The following is an 18,619-nucleotide window of genomic DNA, read 5'->3' on the forward strand; positions in this document are numbered from 1 at the left end:
ATAGAATACTTTTCCAGAACTGAGCTGGCTTCATGAGGTGTTTTTCAGCAAATTTAACTCTGGCCTGTCTATTTTCTTCAGCGCTCTATTGGGAGACCCAGACGATTGGGGTATAGCTACTGCCCTCTGGAGGCCACACAAAGCACTACATTAAAAGTGCAAGGCCCCTCCCCCTCTGGCTATACCCCCCCGTGGTATCACGGGTTCTCCAGTTTTAGCTTTGTGTGCGAAGGAGGTCAGACATTCCATGCATAGCTCCACAGATTTTAGTCAGCAGTAGCTGCTGACGGTTTCGGATGGAAGAAAAGAGGACACATATAGTGTCCCCAGCATGCTCCCTTCTCACCCCTGGATGGTGTTGTAAGGTTGAGGTACCTATTGCTGGTACAGGGCTGGAGCCTGACATGCTGTTTTCCTTCCACATCCCCTGGTAGGGCTCTGTGGAAGTGGGATCCTGCCGGCCTCTCAGCTCTGATGCCGGGCTCCATCCACAGACCCATTAGAACCTGATGGATTCGGAGCAGGAGTACGATCAGGGACAGGGCCCTGCATCATACAGGTACTCTGTGTCCCCGGCAGGCACAGACACACTCCGGGCTGGCTGGGTGTTGTAGTGCGCCGGGGACCGCAATGTTGGAGTTAGTGTCCCTACAGATTACTGGGGGATTTTTTTGTGTATGGGAACGCAGCGCCGACCCCCTCTGGACCGGGCGGCGCTGCTGTGACTTGTGGTGCGCCGGGGATCCGCCGTCCGCGCTTTTACGGCGGCGGCGGTTATAACTTTAGTCCCCGGCTTTTTGGGCCTAGGACGCCGGCAGCTCCGTTTCGTTCCCGCCCCCACCCTGTCATTCAGGGTAGGGGAGAGACGCTGTTCGCAAGCAGCGACGAGGGCTGGAGCCTGATTTACATGCTCCAGCCCTCACACTATGCACAGAGGGAAGCTGGCTTCCCGCTCTTGGCCAGGAACGCCCAGGGCCCGCCCCCCTTCCTCTCTCGAGACGCCGGCAGCCATTACATGCATGCCTGGCTGGAGGAAGGACGCAAGGCTCTGGGAGACCTGGACTAGGGGCTATCTGGCGACCACACACCCGCTTTTTAAGCGGGCGGTAAGCGATTTTTCTGTGCTGGTCCCTCTAGTGCCTCACTGTGTGTCAGTGTACTGGATACAGTTATATAGATATTGTATTTCTTGCACTGTGAGGTGCGCTTCTGGCTGCATATCCCAGATCGCTCTGTGGAAGCAGCAACATGTCATCCTCAAAACGCAAGGCGGCCAAGGCAAAAAGGGCTGTGTATACTGCGTGTGCTGCATGTGGGGCTAATCTACCAGCAGGCTCTGATGACCCCCATTGTGTGCAATGCTCCGACCCGGTGCTGCTTCGCCAGCCGGAGTCAGGAGAGGTAGCGACCCAGGCTGAGACGCTTGTAAGTTCTGCCCCGGTGACAGGGACGGACTTTGCAGTTTTTGCAGATAATATGTCTGTATCTATGGCAAAAATCCTTGAGACCTTGCAATCTATGCATGGGGCTCAGTCTCTGGGCACGGCGAGGCCTCTGTCCTCAGGTCCCCCTTACTTGGAATGTATCCAGCCCACAGGGGGGTCCCCGGCTTCACAGGCCGAGGATTATGACTCAGATGATGGCCCCAGCCACCCTAAGCGAGCTCGCTGGGAAAGACCCTCGACGTCTTCACACTGCTCAGGGTCTCAGCGCAATCAGTCTCCCTGTGATGTGTCTGATGAGAGTGATCAGGAATCCACTCCTGGAACCCCTCTCAACCTGGATACCCCGGATGGGGATGCCATGGTAGACGACCTTATCTCAGCCATCAATAGGCTGTTGGATATTTCTCCCCCAGCCCCTTCAGCAGAAGAGGCGGCTGCGGAGCAGGAAAAGTTTCGTTTCCTTTATCCCAAGCGTAAATTGAGTGCTTTGTTAGATCACTCTGACTTCAGAGAATCAATCCAGAAGCACGACGCTCACCCGGAAAGGCGTTTCTCTAAACGATCTAAAGATACGCGTTTCCCTTTCCCCCCTGAGGTGGTCAAGCGCTGGACACAGTGTCCAAAGGTGGACCCCCCGATTTCCAAACTTGCAGCTAGATCCATAGTTGCAGTGGAGGATGGCGCTTCACTTAAAGATGCCAATGACAGACAGATGGACCTTTGGTTAAAATCTGTCTATGAAGCTATAGGCGCGTCGTTTGCTCCGGCATTCGCAGCCGTCTGGGCACTCCAGGCTATTTCAGCTGGCTTAGCAAAAGTGGATGCTATCATGCATCCAGCAGTGCCGCAAGTGGCGCACCTTACCACGCAGATGTCGGCGTTTGCGTCTTACGCTATCAATGCGGTCCTAGAATCTACCAGTCGCACCTCAATGGCGTCCGCCAATTCGGTAGTTTTGCGCAGAGCCTTGTGGTTAAAGGACTGGAAAGCGGATGCTGGTTCCAAAAAATGTTTAACCAGTTTGCCTTTGTCTAGAGAGAGACTGTTTGGCGAGCCATTGGCTGACATCATTAAGCAGTCCAAGGGTAAAGACTCCTCTTTACCACAACCCAGAACACCCAAACCTCAGCAGAAAAAGTGGCAGCAGAGGTTTCAGTCCTTTCGAGGTTCGGGCAAGACACCATTTACCTCGTCCAAAGGGACTCAGAGGACGCAAAGAAACTCAGATTCGTGGCGGACTCACACACGCCCCAAGAAAGCAAATGGAGGTACCGCTTCCAAAGCGGCTACCTCATGACTTCCAGCCCCCCCCCTCCGCATCGCCGGTCGGGGGCAGGCTCTCCCGCTTTTCCGGCATTTGGATGTCACAGGTCAAAGACCGGTGGGTGACGGACATTTTGTCTCGCGGGTACAGAATCGAGTTCAATTCTCGTCCTCCAGCTCGGTTCTTCAGAACCTCCCCACGGCCAGACCGAGCAGATGCTCTGCTGCAGGCGGTGGATTCCCTAAAAGCGGAAGGAGTGGTTATCCCAGTCCCTCCTCAGGAACAAGGGCAAGGGTTTTACTCCAATCTCTTTGTGGTTCCAAAAAAGGACGGCTCGTTCCGTCCTGTTCTGGACCTAAAACGGCTCAACAAGCATGTGCACGCCAGGAGGTTCCGGATGGAAACCCTCCGCTCTGTCATTGCCTCAATGTCCAGAGGAGACTTCCTTGCCTCAATAGACATCAGAGATGCTTATCTCCACGTGCCAATTGCTACAGAACATCAACGTTTTCTACGTTTTGTGATAGGAGACGACCATTTTCAGTTCGTAGCTCTTCCATTTGGTCTGGCGACAGCCCCACGGGTCTTCACCAAGGTCATGGCGGCGGTGGTAGCAGTCTTGCACTCTCAGGGACACTCGGTGATCCCTTACCTAGACGATTTATTGGTCAAAGCTCCCTCTCAGGAGGCATGCCAACTCAGCCTGAATGCTACGCTGGAGACTCTACAGTCTTTCGGATGGATCATCAACTTTCCAAAGTCGATCCTATCACCGACTCAGTCACTAACGTATCTTGGCATGGAGTTTCATACTCTAGCAGCGATAGTGAAGCTTCCGCTGGACAAGCAGCGGTCACTACAGACAGGGGTGCAATCTCTCCTGCAGGGCCAGTTGCATCCCTTGCGGCGCCTCATGCATTTCCTAGGGAAGATGGTGGCAGCCATGGAAGCAGTTCCCTTTGCGCAGTTTCATCTGCGCCCACTTCAATGGGACATTCTCCGCCAATGGGACGGGAAGTCAACGTCCCTGGACAGGAAAGTCTCGCTTTCCCAGACGGCCAAAGACTCTCTACAATGGTGGCTCCTTCCCACATCATTGTCTCAGGGAAGATCCTTCCTGCCCCCATCCTGGGCAGTAGTCACGACAGATGCGAGTCTGTCAGGGTGGGGAGCAGTATTTCTCCACCACAGGGCTCAGGGGACGTGGACTCCGCAGGAGTCCACCCTTCAGATCAATGTTCTGGAGATCAGAGCAGTGTATCTTGCTCTACTGGCCTTCCAACAGTGGCTGGAAGGAAAGCAGATCCGAATCCAATCGGACAACTCCACAGCGGTGGCATACATCAACCACCAAGGAGGGACGCGCAGTCGGCAAGCCTTCCAAGATGTCCGGCGCATTCTAATGTGGGTGGAGGACAGAGCATCCACCATATCCGCGGTTCACATCCCAGGCGTAGAAAACTGGGAAGCAGACTTCCTCAGTCGCCAGGGCATGGACGCAGGGGAATGGTCCCTTCACCCGGACGTGTTTCAGGAAATCTGTCGCCGCTGGGGAGTGCCGGACGTCGACCTAATGGCGTCCCGGCACAACAACAAGGTCCCGGCATTCATGGCGAGGTCGCGCGATCAAAGAGCTCTGGCGGCAGACGCCTTGGTTCAAGATTGGTCGCAGTTTCAGCTCCCATACGTGTTTCCACCTCTGGCGCTCTTGCCCAGAGTGCTACGCAAGATCAGATCCGAGTGCAGCCGCGTCATACTCGTCGCTCCAGACTGGCCGAGGAGGTCGTGGTATCCGGATCTGTGGCATCTCACGATCGGTCGACCGTGGTCACTGCCAGACCGACCAGACTTACTGTCCCAAGGGCCGTTTTTCCATCAGAATTCTGCGGCCCTGAACCTGACTGTGTGGCCATTGAGTCCTGGATCCTAGCATCTGCTGGATTATCTCAGGGAGTCATTGCCACAATGAGACAAGCTAGAAAGTCGAATTCGGCTAAGATCTACCACAGAACGTGGAAGATTTTCTTGTCCTGGTGCTCTGCTCAGGGAGTGTCTCCCTGGCCATTTGCATTGCCCAAGTTTCTTTCCTTCCTGCAATCGGGGTTAGAAAAGGGCTTGTCGCTCAGCTCCCTTAAAGGGCAAGTTTCGGCACTATCCGTGTTTTTTCAGAAGCGTCTAGCACGTCTTCCTAAGGTGCGCACGTTCCTGCAGGGGGTCTGTCATATTGTGCCCCCGTACAAGCGACCGTTAGATCCATGGGATCTGAACAGGGTACTAGTTGCTCTCCAGAAGCCGCCCTTCGAGCCTCTGAAGGAAGTTTCCTTTTCTCGGCTGTCGCAGAAAGTGGCGTTTCTTGTTGCAATCACATCGCTTCGGCGAGTGTCTGAGCTGGCAGCTCTGTCATCTAAGGCTCCCTTTCTGGTGTTCCACCAGGACAAGGTTGTGCTGCGCCCCATTCCGGAGTTTCTCCCTAAGGTCGTATCCTCTTTTCATCTTAATCAGGATATTTCCTTGCCTTCTTTTTGCCCTCATCCGGTTCACCGGTATGAAAAGGCCTTACGTTTGCTAGATCTGGTGAGAGCACTCAGAATCTACATTTCCCGCACGGCGCCCATACGCCGTGCCGATGCACTTTTCGTCCTTGTCGCTGGTCCGCGCAAGGGGTTGCAGGCTTCTAAAGCCACCCTGGCTCGATGGATCAAAGAACCAATTCTAGAGGCCTACCGTTCTGCGGGGCTTCCGGTTCCTTCAGGGCTAAAAGCCCACTCCACCAGAGCCGTGGGTGCGTCCTGGGCATTACGTCACCAGGCTTCGGCTCAACAGGTGTGCCAGGCAGCTACCTGGTCCAGTCTGCACACTTTCACCAAGCATTATCAGGTGCATACCTATGCTTCGGCGGATGCCAGCTTAGGTAGAAGAGTCCTGCAGGCGGCAGTGACACCCCCGTAGGGGAGGGCTGTTTTGCAGCTCTAACATGAGGTATTTATTTACCCACCCAGGGACAGCTTTTGGACGTCCCAATCGTCTGGGTCTCCCAATAGAGCGCTGAAGAAGAAGGGAATTTTGTTACTTACCGTAAATTCCTTTTCTTCTAGCTCTTATTGGGAGACCCAGCACCCGCCCTGTTGTCCTTCGGGATGTTTTTTGTTGTTTGCGGGTACACATGTTGTTCATGTTGAACGGTTTTTCAGTTCTCCGATGTTATTCGGAGTTAATTTGTTTAAACCAGTTATTGGCTTCCTCCTTCTTGCTTTGGCACTAAAACTGGAGAACCCGTGATACCACGGGGGGGTATAGCCAGAGGGGGAGGGGCCTTGCACTTTTAATGTAGTGCTTTGTGTGGCCTCCAGAGGGCAGTAGCTATACCCCAATCGTCTGGGTCTCCCAATAAGAGCTAGAAGAAAAGGAATTTACGGTAAGTAACAAAATTCCCTTCTTTGGACTTGATGAATGGTTTGCATCTAGATGTGAACCCTTTGTATTTACTTTCATGGAGTCTTCTCTTTACAGTTGACTTAGAGACAGATACACCTACTTCACTGAGAGTGTTCTGGACTTCAGTTGATGTTGTGAACGGGTTCTTCTTCACCAAAGAAAGTAAGCGGCGATCATCCACCACTGTTGTCATCCATGGACGCCCAGGCCTTTTTGAGTTCCCAAGCTCACCAGTCAATTCCTTTTTTCTCAGAATGTACCCGACTGTTGATTTTGCTACTCCAAGTATGTCTGCTATCTCTCTGATGGTTTTTTTCTTTTTTTTCAGCCTCAGGATGTTCTGCTTCACCTCAATTGAGAGTTCCTTAGACCGCATGTTGTCTGGTCACAGCAACAGCTTCCAAATGCAAAACCACACACCTGTAATCAACCCCAGACCTTTTAACTACTTCATTGATTACAGGTTAACAAGGGAGACGCCTTCAGAGTTAATTGCAGCCCTTAGAGTCCCTTGTCCAATTACTTTTGGTCCCTTGAAAAAGAGGAGGCTATGCATTACAGAGCTATGATTGCTAAACCCTTTCTCCGATTTGGATGTGAAAACTCTCATATTGCAGCTGGGAGTGTGCACTTTCAGCCCATATTATATATATAATTGTATTTCTGAACATGTTTTTGTAAACAGCTAAAATAACAAAACTTGTGTCACTGTCCAAATATTTCTGGACCTAACTGTATATAGATGTGTTGATATTCACACACAGCAGATTACTTATTTCTGGGGATATTTTTTCATCTTAACCCTTGAATGCTCCATAATGTACTATTATGTCTTGGAGGAACTCAAGGTGTTTTGCCCATTCTTCGCAACTCCAGAGATCACGCGAAAAGCCATAATTTTCATCTCCCAACCACAGCATGTTTCTTTCTGCTCATCATGCGAGAACATCACGTGGCATTTCATATTCTCTGCCTCCTTTTTCGCACCAACACCGTCTCATGCTAAGCACCATCTTCCTCCACGTCGGCTACTCAGCAGCTGCTAGTCCCCTCTTGCACTTCGGACTGCAGTGTCTGCTGGTCCAAAGAGCGACACTTCCCACAACTCTTCAAGACTACTGAACCATGGTAAGCTCTGCCACCTAGAGGCAGCTCCTTCCCCAGCATCTTTCCCTCTGGCACGTCTTGTTTTCTATGCCTAACCTCAGGGAGTCTCGCTCCCATTCCCTTGCTCTTTTCCTACACTTTGCCAGCACTTGTTGTCACTAAAAGTTTTCCTCAGGTCAGACCTCACCCCTCTACTAAAACTGTAGCCCACTCACTATGCCCCTTTCACCGCCTATAGGGAGTTAGCGCCGCATCCACCCTAGCGAGCCGCAATTGTTTGTTAGACAGTTGACAATCTAACCAAGGTATCCCAGACCCTGGTTTCCGTCATAGATCGACTGCCCCATTCTGCTGCCGGAGCCCTTCTCATTTACCAGGGCAACTCAACATGGCAAATTACGCAAAAGGTCTAAGAAACGAGCTCACAGAAGTTCGTCTTCCATATCTCCCATTCCTTCAGCATCCTTCAGGATGGCAACTTTGTCTCATTCTCCTTCCTCAAGCACCCTGGCTGTTCAGGACTTTGACCCCCCGTCCGAATCTGATGCCGAACAAATTGCTAAACTACGGGACATGGTGTATAATAATAATAATAATTTTATTCATTTATATAGCGCTATTAATTTCACAGCGCTTTACATACATTGTCAACACTGTCCCCATTGGGGCTCACAATCTAGAGTCCCTATCTGTATTTCTTTGGATAGTATGATTATAGTCGTTAATAAGACTCTCAATGTAAAGGATGATGAACTGACTAATTCCGCATAGTCCCTACCCTTCAAAAACTTGGAGACCTCCACAGGTTTTTGCCAACCATGAAGTTTTCAACAGAATTTTCACCAGGAAATTGAAATATCCGTGAAAACATTTCCAAAGATGTAAATGCATGGTGGTCCTATACCCCTTAACGTCTGATCTTCTCAAAAACTGGGTGAAGTCTCCTTCAGTGGATCACCTGGTCTCTCGGCTTTTCACCAACATTATCCTACCTCTCTCCGATGGAGCCTCACTTAAGGACCATTCAGACAGGCACACCGAGACGCTAGTTAAATCGGCTTTCGAGGCAGCTGGATCTGCCCTCTGACCATCCTTCGCCTCCACTTGGATCTACAAGGCGGTTTCTGCCTGGGCTAAGCTCCTTCGTCGATCTATCCTGTCGGGTGCTCCCACCTCTAAACTGGCGGACCAGATTGCCCACGTCCGAAAATATCTCCTAGCAGCTTCACTTCATGTAGCTACTTGCTCAGCCATTGCGGCCAGTAACATTGCCATGATCTGCAGTCTTATTGCTGAAGTCAAGGAACGCAGACTCTGCTTCCAAAAAGTCTCTCACCAGAGTACGTTTCCAGGGCTCCAGACTTTTCTGAGAGAAACTAGACAGAATTATCTTGTATGCTACCGGGAGTAAAAGTACCTCCCTCCCACAATAGAGGCTTAAACATCCTCTCCCCAAGAAATGCTTGTTTCCTTTTCATTCCTTTCGTCAATTTTCAACCAGATATAGTCGCCTGGACAAGTTTCCAACACAATGAGGAAAAAAGAAGACTCTCCTTCAAGCCAGTTCCATCCTTTTTGTCCTTAGCACAAGAACAAGCCATTCAGATCTAACAGATTTTCTTAGCATGATGGGGCATATCCACCCAAGAATCCTCTCAGGGTGGGCGGTTGTCTTCTTTTCCGGGATGAATGGCTTTCCGTAGCTAACAACGCTTGGGTTTGAGACATTATCTGCTACGGCTACAAAATAGAGTTTTCCACCCTCCCTCATTTTTGTTTCTTCAAAACCCGTCCGTCAAAGTATCCTACTCTTATCCCTGGTTTCTTCAAGGTTATCGAGTCCTTCCTTAGGTCAGGTGTAATCATTCCTGTTCCCCCTCAGGAGCACATTTTAGATTTTTATTCAAACCGGTTTGTGGTCCCAAAGAAGAATGGATCTGTCCGTCCCGTCTTGGACCTAGAGCTACTGAACAGGCTCTTCTACCATTTCAGGATGGAGCTCACTGATAGCATCTGTGGAGCCCGAGGCGTTCCTATGCTCAGTAAACATCCAGGATGCCTATCTGCACATACCCATATTCCTGTCCCACAAGAAATTCCTGCGTTTTTGAATTCGCCATTCCCACTTTCAGTTCACAGCACTGCTGTTCGACCTATCCACAGTGCCCAGGGTTATCACAAAGGTGATGACCATTCTTCGGACCAGAGATATCCTCATCATCCCTTACCTGGACGACTTCCTGATCAAAGCATAATCTCCCTTGGCATGCAGTGTGAGCCTGCAGATCACTCTGGACACTCTTTCTTGTCTTGTGCTGGGATCACAGACGACTTTGATTTGTGGATGATCCAGCCATCAATTTCCTGAGAATGCGGTTTGACACCACATGTAAAAGAGTTTTTCTACCCAAAGACAAGCACTCTGTTCTCTAAGAGGAACTCTTACTGTCAGACATCCCTTTTCATGCTCTCTCCGATTTTGCTTGAGCGTTCTGGGCGACATGGTAGCCACAATGGACAATGGAGGCAGTCCCATTCACTCAGTTCTACACTTACTATATTTCGTATTAAGATTGGCAAATCCACTCACTCCTTGTACCATTCTCTAGTACTTCTTTCCTAGATAAAGAAGTCTCTGGAATGGTGTAAGACATTCTCCCGTCATTCTTTGAGGAAGATCGTTTTTGCTGATTTACTGGAAAAATATAATGGCAGACGTCAGCCTCATCAGCTGGGCAGCAGTCTTCCAGAACCTTACAGTATGGGAATAATGAATTGCCCAGGTATAGTCTCTTCCCATCAATATTCTAGAACTCAGAGCAATACCTCCAGGTTCTTCACTGGCAGGACCTTCTATTTGGCCATCCGAACTGCTTGCAATCCGACAACACCAGGGTCGTTGCATACATAAACCACCAAGGAGGAACTCGAAGCCAAGCAGTGAAGGTAGAAGTTTCTCAGAACCTTTCATCAGCCAAAGAGAATGTACTAGCAGCCCAGTCAGCAGTTTACATGCTCAGATTGGACAACTGGGTTGCCAATTTTCTTAGCCGAGAAAGTCTTGCTGCGGGTGAATGGTCCTTGAACCTGAGTGTTATCCCCCAGATCTGCGTCGGATGTCAACCTGGCGGCGTTCACACGGAACCACAAGGTTCCCCAGTTCATGTGCAGATCTTGCAATCCCCTAGGGATCGAATCTGATGTTCTGACAATTTCCTGGTCCCAGTTCTCTCTTCCAAACCGGTTTCCTTCACTACCGCTGATCCCCAGGCTGATCAAGAAGATCAAGCTAGATGGAGTACCCTTCATACCTGTGTTCCCAGTTTGGCCCAGAAGACCTTGGTACGCAGAGCTAGTCCATCTCCTCACTGACATTTCGTGTAAATTCCCAAGTCTTCCAGATATCCTTTTCGCAGGGGGTCTTCTATTCCACCAGAATTCTCAATCACTCAATTTAACAGCATGGCTGTTGGAGCTGCAGTTTTGAGATCCTCTGGTCTCTCTGATCAGATCATTCAGACCTTGATCAAGGCAAGGAAGCCTTCTTCCTTTCATATTTATCATCGCACATTGAAGGCCTTCGGCTGGTGTGAATCCAACCAGACAGCTCCCATGTTTTTTTGTTACATTCCCTGCTGTCCTCCTGTAGTCAGGTCTTATTTCTAGTTTGGCACTCAGCTCCCTCAAGGATCAGGTTTCGGCGCTCTCCATTCTCTTGCAGAAAAGACTTGCATCACGTCTCCAGGTCAGAACCTTTCTCCAAGGCGGTTGCACATTCTGTGCCATCTTACCAACTTCTGGTAGAACCTTGGGACCTTAACCTTGTTCTGGACATCCTTCAGAAGTCTCAGTTTGAACCGCTAAAAGAAGTTTCTCTACCCATCTTCTCCGGGAAGATTGCTTCCTTGGTAGCCATCACCTCGATGAACCAAGTGTCCGAACCTTTGGCCCTCTCCTGTCGCTCTTCTTATCTTGTGTTCCACCAGGACAAGGTGGTTTTGTGTTTTAGTCCAACCTTTCTCCCTAAGGTGGTTTTTGCGTTTTATCTTAAATAGGACATTGTGCTCCCTTTGTTCTCCTTGTCACCCTTGAAAACGAACACTCCATAAGTTAGACCTCATGCGAGTACGCTGCTTCTACATTGCCAGGGCAACATCTGTGAGACGAATGAACTGTCTTTGTGATTCCAAGCATTTGTCGCACACAATTTCCTGCCTCCAGATCCACCATTGCCCGCTGGATTGGATCATGTCTGCCATCTCGGAATCTTAATGGATAAAGGAGAGAACGTGCCCACTCAAGGTCATGGAGCACTCCACTGGCCTCCTGGGCTGTACGTCACTAGACCCGTGTCTGGCAGTTATGCAAGGCTGTAACCTGGTCTTTCAATCTTCAAAAGATTCTACAAGTTTGATACCTATGCTTCGTCGGATGCAAGTCTTGGAAAAAGGGTCCTTACAGCCGCAGTATTCTGAGCTCAGCCTTGAGGGTACTATCCTGTGACTACCTTTGGGACTGCTTTTAGGATGTCTCATGGTCGCCAGTGTCCCCCAATGAAGTGATAGAGAAAAGAAGTTGGGTACTCACTGTAAAATCTTTCTTGGACTCTTCATTGGGGGCCACAAATTGTTGTTATATGTTCTTATCTTACTGTTGCTTCTCCTACGGCATTCTCGTTAACTAATTATCTCCGTGCCAGTTGGTGTGTGTATACTACTACGAGGGGTTCACTTTTTTGCCTAGTGACAGCAGCATACACCCATGGTCTCCTGTGTTCCCCAATGAAGGCTTCAAGAGAGAGATTTTACGGTGAGTACCCAAAATCTTCTTTTTACTGCACAATTAATATCATAAAAATAACTCCCCAAAAACAATATCAGAATTGCATTTTTTTTCACCATTTCAACACACTGAATTTTTATTTGGAATTTTCCTTTACTCTGGTGAAATAAATGGTCAATTCAAAACTACAACTTGTCCCTCAAAGAACAAACCTTCTTACATCCATGTCGGCAGGGAAATAAAAAATAGTTATGGCTATGTGAAAAAAAGAAGAAAAAATGAAAACGAAAAGACAAAAATTAATTTTCTTACTGCAATCACAGTGGGAAAGAGGACGAAGGTGACATGAGGTATTGCACCGGCAAGGTCAGCAGGTCTGAAAGCGCAATAAACTCACGTCTTTTCATTTTAAAGAAATGGCTCTATAAGAAAATCTGAGCCTTGTGGGATCCCAGGCCGAAAGTAGCTTCCCATGTCCTTTACTGAGACCAAAATGAATAACCAACCTACAATATGGGACAAACTAAGCACGAGTCTGTCACATCAAGAAGCTGTAGTGGACACATACAGAGATGGCTGAGATGCCAGCTCAAGGGACCAATTGTTTGTGACGTTCCCTACAAGTGCATGATGTAGACAGGCGGATCAAGCTCTCTGCTTTAGATCCTCAAACGAAGACCAAAATGTATAATAAATCATTTACCTACTATATATATGATATAACTACAAATCTTCTAATGAGATATCATTCTTCATTCTCAGCTATTACTAAAAGAAGTGAAGAACCTGAGAGAGCGCCTGGGTGCGGATGAAGACGTCATCTCCAGTGCGGCTGCCCAGAGACTCCTGCACATCTACAGAGACTTGCGTGATCCAGGCCTGCTCTTCATATGAGCTTGAGTGTAATCTTCGCTCCTATGCAGATCTGTCACCAGAGATATGTCAGGATCAGATACATCACTGAGGTTAGCTGACAATTACAGTGTAGAAACGTGATACTTTTCTGACACCATGTAGATGTAAATATGACAGAGTTATTAAAGGACACTCTGCTTACAAGCAGCTGCTCATCAAACAAGCAGGGCCTCGTCCTGAGTGTTGGGTCGCATTTTGTGGCAGGAAATCACAACACAAATCAATGCTTTGAAAGACATAAATAATTTCCTGTCACCTTCTGCTTCTCTCTCCTTCTTGTACTAATAAATGATACACTCAATGATCCTCCATTTTTTTTTATTTGTTTTATTGAAAACTGTTATACAAAAAGTCACATGTATTCCTAAAGACTTATTCAGAAGTAAGAAACTAAAATACATCAATATGAATTGGTCCTCAAAAGGTATATACAAAAGAGCCGTCCAGTTACATGTATCATTGCACATAAGGATAAGGCTGCACATCAAAGTTAGATAATAGTATAATGCTATAAGCATACCGAAAAACATTGAAGCATACAATGAAAAATGCCACTTGCTAACTTGAAAGTGTGAGTAATGAAATGCATACCTGCCATGAATATTATATATGAATATATATATATTAGGAGATATTTAGCAATCGCATTGATCAATGTAACGGAGCCCCAAAACCTCGTCAAGGTATATCTCTATATTGGGGTCCCTAGCTCTATGACCCTAACTGTGTGTCATCTCATTGCAATTAAAAACTGCTACATGTATCATTGCAGACTGATAATGTTGGCAAATTGAATAAGACCCATTTTGTGTTGAAAAAGGATAGAAACAATATACATGTTACTTCTGGAATCAATCCTGACGTACAAAATTAAAATTTAAACCATTGAACGCCATCAATAGCAATACAATCTTTTGCTGCCAACTCTAAGGGGTACTTTGCACACTACGACATCGCAAGCCGATGCTTGCGATGCCAAGCGCGATAGTCTCCGCCCTTGTCGCAGCTGCGAGCTCTTGTGATAGCTGCCGTAGCGAACATTATCGCTACGCCAGCTTCACATGCACTCACCTGCCCTGCGACGTCGCTTCCTAAGGGGGCGGGTCGTGTGGCGTCACAGCGACGTCACAGTGCAGGCGGCCAATAGAAGCGGAGGGGCGGAGATGAGCGGGACGTAAACATCCCGCCCACCTCCTTCCTTCCGAATAGCTGGCGTGAGCACAGGACGCAGGTACGCTGATGTTCCTCACTCCTGCGGCTTCATACACAGCTATGTGTGCTGCCGCAGGAACGAGGAACAACATCGTAACATCGGTCCTTCCGAAATTATGGAAATGACCGACGCTACACCGTTCATACGATTTCGACGCTTTTGCGCTCGTTAATCGTATCAAAAACGATTTACACACTCCGATATCGACATCGAGGCCAGATGTGCGTCACTTTCGATTTGACCCCACCGACATCGCACCTGCAATGTCGTAGTGTGCAAAGTACCCCTAAGATTCTCACGTACATCTCCAGACTGTGTAGCCTTTAACTGGTAATATAAATAATACCTCAATTGTGAGAGACCGTTGACACTGATGATTCTATATGTCCCATACCTTATCAAATTTCTGAGGGCATCCTCTATTATGATACACTATTTCTTTGTCGCTCCATTGGGAGACCCAGACAATTGGGGTGTATAGCTTCTTCCTCCGGAGGCCACACAAAGTATTACACTTTAAAAAGTGTAACCCCTCCCCTCTGCCTATACACCCTCCCGTGGATCACGGGCTCCTCAGTTTTATGCTTTGTGTGGAAGGAGGCACACATCCACTCATGCATTCTCATATTAGTTATGTCGGTTGGAAGAAAAGAGGGCCCCCACGGGGCCCCCGGCATGTTCCCTTTTCACCCCACTACGTCGGCGGTGTTGTTAAGGTTGAGGTACCCATTGCGGGTACAAAGGCCGGAGCCTCATGGAGTCTCCTTCACCATCCCTTAGCGGCTCTGGGAGAAGTGGGATCCTGAACGGTCATCCAGTTGCTGGGACCGTGCTCCCTCCGCAGCCCCTGTGGGAATCTGCTGGACTGGAGTCTATTCAACCTCAGGGACCGGGCCCTGCAACTCTAAGGTACTCTGTGTCCCCATTGGGGAATGTGCAGGAGCGCACCTTCTTCCCGGACGCTGCGGCAGCTGCTGAATTGTGAAGACCGGCGGACTTCCGCGCCGACCGTGCCTGCTTGTCGGGCGCGGTCTCAAATTTAGTCCCCGGCTTCATCGCGGCCTAGTCGCAAAAATCCCGCCCCCGGGCCTGCCTGTCAGGGGTAAGGGCGGGACTGCCGACCTGACGTCGGATGTGAGGGCTGGAGCATCCTGCATGTTTCCTCCCCCCTCACTGATCACTGTGGGGACCCCAGATTCCCGCACTTTCCTGGCGCCGTCCACGGCTCCACTCCTCCCCTGAGATCTCCGGCAGCCATTTTTTGGGCATTCTGCCGGTGGAGGATTCTCAGGAACAGCTCTGCAGCTCCAGGGGACCTAAAGCTGGGAATCTGGAGGCACACACTCCGCTTGTTAGCAGTCGGTAAGCCACACCGGTCACCCGGTGCTGGTCCCCCCGTAGGGTGCCGGAATAGATACGTATTTATATATATATTTCTGTTTGGTCGGGCTGTATACCCTGTTTTTGCCCATATACCCTCAGTGATCATTCTCCTAGGAGACAACAGCATGTCGTCCACAAGGAGCAAAGCTGTTAAGGCACAGGGGTTTTTTGCGGCCTGTACCTCTTGTGGGGCTATGTTACCTGCGGGTTCCACCTACCCTCACTGTGAGCAATGCTCGACCCCTGTTTCACTTGTTCAGCCGGAGCCTCGGTCACTAGTGGACCCCTCGGCTCATGTAGACCCCCCTGCTCCCCCTGTCCAGGTGCCAGGGACAGAGTTCTCCTCTTTTGCTGAGAAACTCTCTGAGTCACTTTCACAATCCATGGCTCAGTCTATGGACAAATGGTCTGCCAAGCTGCTAGAAGCTTTGCAGTCCAGACCGGTCCTTACACAGGCCCCGGCCCCTGTTGGATCGTCACCTCCAGGCCCCTCTCGGTCCGAGCCGCAGCGCGCTCCCAGGTTGGGCCCTAGGTCCCACGCGGAGGACTCCTGCCAGGACCACAGTCCTAGACAGGCTAAGCGGGCTCGCTGGGAATCTTCCCCGACTTCTTCACGCTGCTCGGGTTCCCAGCTTGAGGACTCTCTGGAGGACGAGGCGGACGTCGCAGCTCAGGGTTCTGACCCTTACGTCGCCCTTAACCTTGATACACCTGAGGGGGACGCATTAGTGAATGATCTTATCTCGTCCATCAACCAGGTGTTGGATCTCTCTCCCCCGCCTCCTACTGTGCAGGAGTCGGCGTCTCAGCAGGAGAAACACCAGTTTTGGTTCCCCAAACGTACACGTAGTGCGTTCTTCGATCACTCTAACTTCAGAGACGCTGTCCAGAAGCCCAGAGCGGTTCCGGACAAGCGCTTTACTAAGCGCCTCACTGACACGCGTTACCCCTTCCCCGCTGAAGTCGTTAAGGGGTGGGCTCAATGTCCCAAGGTGGATCCTCCAGTCTCTAGATTGGCGGCTAGATCTGTGGTATCGGTGGCAGATGGCTCATCGCTAAAGGATGCCACTGACAGGCAGATAGAGCTCCTGGTGAAGTCCATCTATGAGGCCACGTGCGCGTCTTTTGCCCCGGCCTTTGCAGCCGTGTGGGCACTCCAAGCTATCTCGGCTTGTCTGACTGAGATTAATGCTGTCACACGTAATTCTGCTCCGCACGTTGCGTCTTTGACTTCTCAAGCGTCAGCTTTTTCTTCCTACGCCATGAACGCAATCCTAGACTCGGCTAGCCGTACAGCTGTGGCATCCGCTAACTCTGTGGCAGTCCGCAGGGCCATGTGGCTGCGCGAATGGAAGGCAGACTCGGCCTCCAAGAGGTTCTTAACCGGTTTGCCGTTTGCTGGCGAACGCTTGTTTGGCGAACGATTGGATGAGATTATTAAGGAATCCAAGGGAAAGGACTCATCCTTACCCCAGTCCAGACCTAAGAGACCTCAACAACAGAAAATACAATCGAGGTTTCGGTCCTATCGTCCCTCCGCCAAGCCCCAATCCTCTTCGTCCAGCAGGCAGGAGAAAGGTCAGAGGAACTCCTATGCGTGGCGGTCCAAGTCACGCCCCCAAAAGGCCGCAGGAGCCACTGCCTCTAAGGCGGCCTCCTCATGACTCTCGGCATCCCCTAACCGCATCCTCGGTCGGTGGCAGGCTCTCCCGCTTTGGCGACGCCTGGTGGCCACATGTTCAAGACCGATGGGTGAGAGACATTCTGTCTCACGGTTACAGGATAGAGTTCAGCTCCCGTCCTGCGGCTCGTTTCTTCAGAACCTCTCCGCCCCCCGCTCAGGCCGACGCACTTTTTCAGGCGGTGGACGCTCTGAAGACAGAAGGAGTTGTGACCCCCGTTCCCCTTCAGGAACGTGGTCGCGGCTTTTACTCCAACTTGTTCGTGGTGCCAAAAAAGGACGGATCATTCCGTCCCGTTCTGGACCTCAAACTGCTCAACAGACACGTGAGAACCAGACGGTTTCGGATGGAATCTCTCCGCTCGGTCATCGCCTCGATGTCACAAGGAGACTTCCTAGCATCGATCGACATCAAAGATGCTTATCTCCACGTGCCGATCGCACCCGAACATCAACGCTTCTTGCGTTTCGCCATCAGGGACGAACACCTTCAGTTCGTGGCATTGCCTTTCGGCCTGGCGACAGCCCCACGGGTTTTCACCAAGGTCATGGCATCCGTCGTGGCGGTCCTACACTCTCAGGGCCACTCGGTGATTCCCTACCTAGACGATCTGCTAGTCAGGGCCCCTTCTCGGGTGGCGTGTCAACACAGCCTTACAGTCGCTCTGACGACTCTCCAGCAGTTCGGGTGGATCATCAACTTCCCAAAATCCAAGTTGACACCGACCCAATCACTGACTTACCTCGGGATGGAGTTTCATACACAGTCAGCGGTAGTCAAGCTACCGCGAGACAAACAGCTTTCTTTGCAGGCAGGGGTGCAATCACTTCTTCGGAGTCAGTCACACCCCTTAAGGCGCCTCATACACTTCCTGGGGAAGATGGTGGCAGCGATGGAGGCAGTGCCGTTCGCGCAATTCCATCTACGGCAGCTCCAATGGGACATTCTCCGCAAATGGGACAGGAGGTCGGCTTCCCTCGACAGGAACGTCTCTCTTTCCCTTGCAACCAAGACGTCACTTCAGTGGTGGCTCCTTCCCAATTCTCTATCGCAGGGAAAATCCTTCCTACCCCCAACCTGGGCTGTGGTCACCACGGACGCGAGCCTGTCAGGGTGGGGAGCGGTTTTTCTCCACCATAGGGCTCAGGGAACCTGGACTCCGATAGAGTCTTCCCTTCAGATCAATGTTCTGGAAATAAGGGCAGTGTATCTAGCCCTATTGGCTTTTCAGCGGTGGCTGGAGGGCAGGCAGATCCGTATCCAGTCGGACAACGCCACTGCCGTCGCATACATCAACCACCAAGGCGGCACTCGCAGTCGTCAAGCCTTCCAGGAAGTCCGGCGGATTCTGCAGTGGGTAGAAGCCACAGCCTCCACCATCTCCGCAGTTCAC

General features: G+C 50.3%; 1 protein-coding gene across 3 annotated transcripts in view; it reads left to right on the forward strand.

Moving 5' to 3' along the window:
• FAAP100 (FA core complex associated protein 100) overlaps nucleotides 1-13,235 on the forward strand; it is a 188,367-nt gene extending 175,132 nt beyond the window's left edge. For all 3 annotated transcript variants that reach the window (XM_075350697.1, XM_075350696.1, XM_075350698.1), the window contains one exon: nucleotides 12,796-13,235. In XM_075350697.1, coding sequence (XP_075206812.1) covers nucleotides 12,796-12,927 — 132 coding nt within the window. In that variant the 3' untranslated portion in view covers nucleotides 12,928-13,235. The remainder of the gene's footprint in view (nucleotides 1-12,795) is intronic.
• The last annotated feature ends 5,384 nt before the right edge of the window (nucleotides 13,236-18,619 follow it).

The sequence above is a fragment of the Anomaloglossus baeobatrachus genome, chromosome 5, assembly GCF_048569485.1.
Source record: "Anomaloglossus baeobatrachus isolate aAnoBae1 chromosome 5, aAnoBae1.hap1, whole genome shotgun sequence".
NCBI lineage: Eukaryota > Metazoa > Chordata > Amphibia > Anura > Aromobatidae > Anomaloglossus > Anomaloglossus baeobatrachus.